This window comes from Jatropha curcas, chromosome 3 (assembly GCF_041381405.1).
Source record: "Jatropha curcas cultivar XTBG-Jc1 chromosome 3, XTBG_Jcur_1.0, whole genome shotgun sequence".
Lineage (NCBI taxonomy): Eukaryota > Viridiplantae > Streptophyta > Magnoliopsida > Malpighiales > Euphorbiaceae > Jatropha > Jatropha curcas.
Genome location: NC_143153.1, coordinates 12,123,842 through 12,130,628, shown reverse-complemented (window position 1 = coordinate 12,130,628; position 6,787 = coordinate 12,123,842). Strand labels below are relative to the sequence as shown.

Below are 6,787 nucleotides of genomic sequence, written 5' to 3'. Positions count from 1 at the left end.
AACTCAAAAACTCTAAAACTAGAGGTGCGTAAACAAGATCCTTCATGCCAATAAATTGTTCCCACCCAATTCTCCTAAGGGGTTCTAAAACTACATCCCTAAGCCCCATTTGTGCTAGCGTAGATTCATCAATAAATCGACTTGGTAATAGGGCGTAGAGAGAGTTTGTTATACCTGTATAGTTGATCTGATGAGCCAACCTCAAATTGAGGAGGGTCTAGAGATGTAGAAGGTGGAGAAGCAGTGGAAGATCGAGTGGTGGAGCGTTGTCCAGCGACTACAGATGAGGCAGGCCTGCTGCGCTTGTATCTTAGAGGCATGGTGAAGGAGAAGGTTGAAAAAATATGGTGGTTGGTGGCTGTGGCGTTGAGAGAAAAGAGAGAAAAGTGTAGAGAGGGAGGAGGCGGCTAGGGCGTGCTAAATGAGAATGAGAGGAATGAGGGCGTGCACTTCAAATAGAGGGATGCGCCTGTCCGACCGTGGCATGGCCATGCTCCTTAGCATGGCCAGGGCATGCTTGCTTCTGTCTCTTGAGGCTGTAGCAGGCACGGGCGTGCGCGCCTCTGACCTGCAGAAGGAAATGTTACTTACCTCACACGGGCGTGCGGAGTGGCATGGCGTGGACATGCTAAACTAGCACGGGAGTGCAGAGTGACACAGCTGTGGCGTGCGAGGCTTTAACTCTTTGAGGCCGTAGAACGCATGGGCGTGCGGAGTGGCACAGCCTGGGCGTGCACGCTACCAACATCTTGCCTTACCTTAGCACGGGCATGCATATCACATGGTCAGGGCGTGCGAGCCTCTGTCCCTTATGAGCAATTTTCCTCTTTGAAGCACGGCTGTGCGAATCAGCACGACTAGGGCGTGCTACCTTCTGGACCTCTTCTTATACCTGAAAAAAAAATAGACTAAAAGCAGAAAAATGGGCATAGAGAAAATTTTAGAAAATTATAACAAAACAAATGAAATAAAGTTTTAAATAAAATGGGTTGTCTCCCACAAGCGCTTTTATTTAACATCGTTAAGCTCGACGTACTGAACCTGATTCAAGCTATTCAAGGCTTATAGCTGTTTTAACAAGATCGAAATTTCCATTGTGGAAAACCTTTAATCGTTGAGCATTGACCTTAAAACTTCGGTCACCATCCATTATCTCAACTGTTCCATGTGGGAAAATTTCCTTAATCTTGAAAGGGCCGAACCATCTTGAGCGCAATTTACCTGGAAAAAGGTGGAGTCTAGAGTTGTAGAATAATACCTGTTGGCTTACTCTTAGATTCCACAGGATAATATGCTTATCATGCCATTTTTTTGTGCAAACTTTATATATTTTGGCATTTTCATAAGCATGAAGCCGCATTTCATCCATCATGTTTAATTGCAGTAGCCTCTTTTGACCAACTTCCTTAGTATCAAAGTTAAGAAATTGGATTGCCCAATATGCCTTGTGTTCCAACTCGACAGGGAGGTGACAAGCCTTACCATACACCATTCGATATGGAGACATACTAATTGGTGTTTTTAAGGCGGTTCGGTAGGCCCAGAGAGCGTCATCGAGCTTCTTGGACCAGTCCTTCCTAGATTGGCCGACTGTTGTCTCCAAAATCTTCTTGATTTCGCTATTTGTGACTTCCACTTGCCCACTCATTTGAGGGTGATACGGGGTACCTACACGGTGAGTAACACCATATCTGGAAAGAAGGGAATCTAAGTACTTATTACAGAAGTGCTTACCTCCATCTGTGATTATAGCTCTTGGAGTTTCGTGTCGTGTGAGAATATATTTCTTTATTAAGTTCATCACACTTTTGGCATCATTATTTGGAGGGGCCACAGCTTTTGCCCATTTTGAAACCTAGTCGACCGCCACTAAAATGTATTGGTTGGAAAAGGACCCATGAAATCCAAACCCCAAACATCAAATATTTCCACTTCAAGGATGTTGTTTAGTGGCATTTCATGTTGCTTTGAAATGTTGCCTAACCTTTGACAACGGTCACAAAGATGAACAAAATTAAAGGCATCTTTAAACAAGTTAGGCTAATATAAACCACTTTCCAGAACACGTGCTACTGTCTTGCTTGCTCCAAAATGTCCTCCACACTCCATTGAGTGACATAATGGAAGAACACTTTCCATTTCTTCTTCCGCTATGCATCGTTGAAAGAGCTGGTCACTACAATACTTGAACGAAAATGGTTCCTCCCAATAATAGTATTTAAGATCATGGAAAAATTTTTTCTTTTGTTGATAGGAAAGATTGGGAGGAAGGATTTTGCAATCAAGGTAGTTGACTATATCAGCATACCAAGGAGCTTGTGCCTTAGCTAGAAGAAAAAGATGTTCGTGGGGGAAATCTTCATTGATTTGCAATTCTACTTGTTCTTCTTCCCCCAACTCGAGCCTAGACAAATGATCTGTTACAAGATTTTCGATTCCCTTTTTATCACGAATTTCTAGATCAAATTCCTACAAAAGAAGAACCCAACGAATTAATCTCGGCTTTGCATCTTTCTTTTCTAACATATACTTAATAGCAAAGTGATCAGTGTACACTATTGTTTTAGCTCCAATTAAATAAGCTCTAAATTTATCAAAGGCAAAAACAATAGCTAGGAGTTCTTTCTCAATGGTGGCATAGTTTAATTGCGCATCATTCAATGTGCGGCTGGCATAATAAATGATGTGCAATTTCTTTTCTTTTCTCTGCCCAAGAATGGCTCCTACAACATGATCACTTGCATCACACATAAGCTCAAAGGGGTGACTCCAATTTGGTGTAGAAATGATGGGTGCTGAAGTCAACTCCTTCTTCAATCTATTAAAGGCAATTAAACACTCTTCTTCAAAATTGAAAGGAACATCTTTAACTAACAAATTACAAAGAGGTTTAGTAATTTTGGAGAAATCTTTGATAAATCTTCTATACAATCCAGCATGGCCAAGAAAACATCTTACTCCCCTTACTGAGTTTGGAGGGGGTAGCTTTTCAATCACCTCCACTTTGGCCTTATCCACTTCAATCCCCTTCTGTGAGATTTTGTGGCCTAAAACAATTCCTTCACTAACCATGAAATGGCATTTTTCCCAATTTAGAACAAGGTTAGTGTCCTCGCATCGCTGCATCACTAAAGAGAGGTTATAGAGGCACGATTCAAAAGAAGATCCGAACACAGAAAAATCATCCATAAATATTTCAATGAATTTTTCAACCATGTCAGAAAATATGGACATCATACACCTCTGAAAAGTTGCAGGAGCATTGCATAACCCAAAGGGCATTCTCCTGTATGCGAAAGTACCGTAAGGACAAGTGAAAGTGGTTTTCTCTTGATCCTCCGGAGCAATAAGTATCTGGAAATACCCTGAATAGCCATCTAGAAAATAATAGTAACGATAGCCTGCAAGTCTTTCAAGCGTTTGGTCAATAAAAGGTAGGGGAAAATGATCCTTGCGTGTTGCTTTGTTCAATTTCCTGTAATCAATGCACACACGCCAACCTGTGACAGTTCTAGTTGGAATTAACTTATTATTTTCGTTGGAAATGACTATCATACCTCCTTTCTTTGGAACCACCTGGACAAGACTTACCCAACTACTATCTGAAATTGGATAAATGATGCCTGCATCCAAAAGTTTTATGATCTCTGCTTTTACCACTTCCTTCATGTTTGCGTTCAATCTGCATTGATGCTCAATTGAAGGTTTGTAGTCTTCCTCCATCAGGATCTTGTGCATGCATATACTTGGACTTATCCCCTGCAAGTCAGAAATTGACCATCCTAAAGCTTTCCTATGTTTCGGCAAAACCTGTAACAGCCTTTCTTCTTGATCAAGTGTTAAGTGAGAAGAAATAATAACAGGGAAAGAACTATTCTCACCCAAGAATGCATGTTTCAAATGAGAGGGAAGTTGTTTCAATTCTTGCCTTGAGGGTTCACTTTCTTCTATGATGTTTTGATTAATGTTATTATTATCTTTGACATGCAGATTGTCTTTTACACATTCATCAATAATATCAATTCTGAAACAGTCATCATAATCCATAAGGAGTTTACATGACTTCAAAACATCAAAAACAACCTCCTCATGTCCTACCCTCAAAGTCAATTTTCCTTCGTGCACATCAATCAACGCTCTTGCAGTTGCAAGAAAGGGTCTTCCAAGGATTAAGGATCCTTCCCTGCCTTCATCAATGTCAAGAATCACAAAATCAACAGGAAAAATAAATTTTCCTACCTTGACAAGCACGTCTTCTACAATCCCTTTCTAATATTTGATTGATCGATCCACTAATTGTAGAGACATCCTGGTTGGCTTTAGCTCTCCCATCCTTAGCATCTTAAAAACTTCATAAGATATAAGATTAATGCTAGCTCTAAATCTGCTAAAGCAGTTTCAAAATTTAGATTGCCAATATTACAAGGGATAGAAAAACTTCCTGGATCCTTCAATTTAGAAGGCAATTTATTCTGAATGATCGCACTGCACTCCTCTGTTAACATCACCATTCCTTGATCATCGATCTTTCTTTTCTTGCTCAGAATTTCTTTCACGAATTTTGCATAACTGGGCATCTGAGCAAGAGCTTCAGCAAAAGGGATGTTAATTTGAAGCTTTTTGAAGATGTCAAGAAATTTTAGGAAACTCTTATCATCTTGCGTTTTCTTCAATCTTTGTGGAAAGGGGATAGGTAGAACATAAGGTTTCACTTCTTCCTTCTCTTCTAGATCAATGATAGGAACCTTTCTCTACTCTTCCTTCTCTCTCTTAATTCTGGGCGTATTTTCTAGCTGTTTGCCGCTCCTCAAGATGATGGCTTGGACTCGTTCTTTAGGATTTTTCTCAGTGTTACTCGGTAACTTACCTTGAGGTCGGGCTGCCATCATGTTTGCAAATTGTCCCATCTGAATCTCCAAGTTCCTTATCGCAGCTTGTTGGATTTGATTGTTCTCTCTGGTTTCATTCATAAAATCCATGTGTGATTTGGAAAGGGCAGTGAGGAGATCATCATGAGACTTTTTCTCTGGAGGTATGAAACCTGGTGGTGCGTTCAAGGTGTTATTTGGATTTCCGTACGAAAGATTAGGATGATTTCTCACCCTGTTATCATAAGAATTTGAGTACGGGTAATTTCTTCTCCCTTGATTCATCACATAGTTTACTTGCTCCAGGGTTTGTGGATTTGCAGAATCTAGCATGCATTCTCCAATTCCATGTTGTTCATTGCATCTATCATAAGCTTGTACAATGGAATTCACAGATTTAGTAGTTAATAAGTCTAACATTCTTAACATATTGTCTACCTTAGCATTGAGCGCAGTGATGGCATCGATTTCATAGATTCCTGCAGTTTTCCTCCTTTCAGAGTTGCTTTGATAATGGTTGTTGCTTGCCATTTCTTCTATCAAATCATATGCTTCATCGATCTCTTTTCTTTCAAAAGATCCTCCTACAGCTGCATCCAGAGTAATCTTAATATTAGGTGACAATGCATTATAAAAAGTTTGAACTTGTAACCACTTAGGCAAACTATGGTGAGGGCATTTTCTCAGTAAATCTTTGAATCTTTCCCAAGCTTCGTATAAGCTTTCTTCATCATGGTGAACAAGGGTCATAATCTCATTTTGCAATTTTGTAGTTTTAGAAGATGGAAAGAGTTTGGCTAAAAATTTTTGAGCTAATTCTTCCCATGTTGTAAAACTTCCAGCAGGACATGATTGTAACTAAGATTGTGCTTTGTCCCTAAGAGTGAAAGGAAAGAGTCTCAATTTTATGGCATCTTCAAAAACGCCATTTTGTTTGAAGGTATCACAAATCTAGGAAATTTGTGATGTGAGCATTTGGATCTTCACTAGGTAGACCTCCATATTGAATTGAAGTGGACAGCATTTGAATAATTACAGGTTTAATTTCAAAGTTGTTAGCTTCCACTCTAGGTCTAGTGATACTTGAGGTTGCTCCATTGAGAGAAGGTGTTGTGTAATCTCAGAATGTGTGGACATTAGGTTGAAGCCTGTTCTGAGGATTGTTCTAAGGTGGAGGATTGATTTCAAGTTCCATGTTTGCTTGCTGTTCTAGTCTATTCTCACGAGCTCTTCTAGCAGCCTTATTTCTACGACAAGTCTTGTCAACTTCTGGATCAAAGATCAAGGGTTCAGTTCTTCCTGACCTTCTTTGCATAAAAACCTGAAATAATCTTCAGAAAAATTAAATGAACAAAAATAAATTTCTAAATTAATAATAGGATAATTTGTATTGATATTGGTAATGTCAATCCCCGGCAACGGCGCCAAAAACTTGACAGTGCTTTCACAAGTGTACGAAATCGCTACAAGTAATATATGATGAGTTGAATATCGTTCCCACGAGGATTGTATACCAAGTACCAAAATTATGTTAACCTATTATTATTTAGACGATAAATGAGGAAATTGTTTCAAAAATGTAAATTCAATAAGTAAAATAAGAAGAAGTCAAGCAGGCAAAATTTGATTAGAGAAATCAAGGATTTAAAACTACTAGGGATTTTGATTTCACTTAATTCTATCCAATTTATTTTATTAGTTTATTAATCAATTTTAATTTTTCAAGTAGGGTAAACAACTCTAGAATCACTAACAAGCTCTCCCGATGTATTGCTAGCTATTTTAATTCCGTTTAACTGCCTATCTTCCAATAGCACAATTAAACATGAATTAAATCATTAAGTTTTGTAGTTTGTTTATGAATTCATAAATTAAAGTTGTTAATTCATGAAAACCCCTCATGAGTCAAACCATATAGC

General features: G+C 38.9%; 1 protein-coding gene and 1 non-coding gene across 2 annotated transcripts; one reads left to right on the top strand and one right to left on the bottom strand.

The window, feature by feature from the left end:
* Positions 1 to 1,051: 1,051 nt before the first annotated feature.
* On the bottom strand, positions 1,052 to 5,618 carry LOC149497568 (uncharacterized). Its single transcript, XM_089719213.1, has 7 exons — positions 4,868 to 5,618; positions 3,592 to 4,115; positions 3,242 to 3,354; positions 2,608 to 3,064; positions 2,186 to 2,469; positions 1,483 to 1,691; positions 1,052 to 1,221 (listed from the first exon to the last, which is right to left on the bottom strand). The coding sequence occupies exons 1-7, from the start codon at positions 5,616 to 5,618 to the stop codon at positions 1,052 to 1,054; spliced, it is 2,508 nt and encodes an 835-aa protein (XP_089575339.1).
* Positions 5,530 to 5,636, top strand: LOC149497567 (small nucleolar RNA R71). The gene has a single exon (XR_016320310.1). It is a non-coding gene; the product is annotated as a small nucleolar RNA R71 (small nucleolar RNA).
* The last annotated feature ends 1,151 nt before the right edge of the window (positions 5,637 to 6,787 follow it).

Coding starts and splice junctions, on each gene's coding strand:
- LOC149497568 (XM_089719213.1), bottom strand. CDS start 5,618: ATGACCCTTGTTCACCATGATGAAGAAAGCTTATACGAAGCTTGGGAA. Junction 3,355..3,591: donor CAATTTCAGATAGTAGTTGG/GTAAGTCTTGTC, acceptor GGGTATTTCCAG/ATACTTATTGCTCCGGAGGA. Junction 1,692..2,185: donor GAGGAACCATTTTCGTTCAA/GTATTGTAGTGA, acceptor CCTTCTTTCCAG/ATATGGTGTTACTCACCGTG.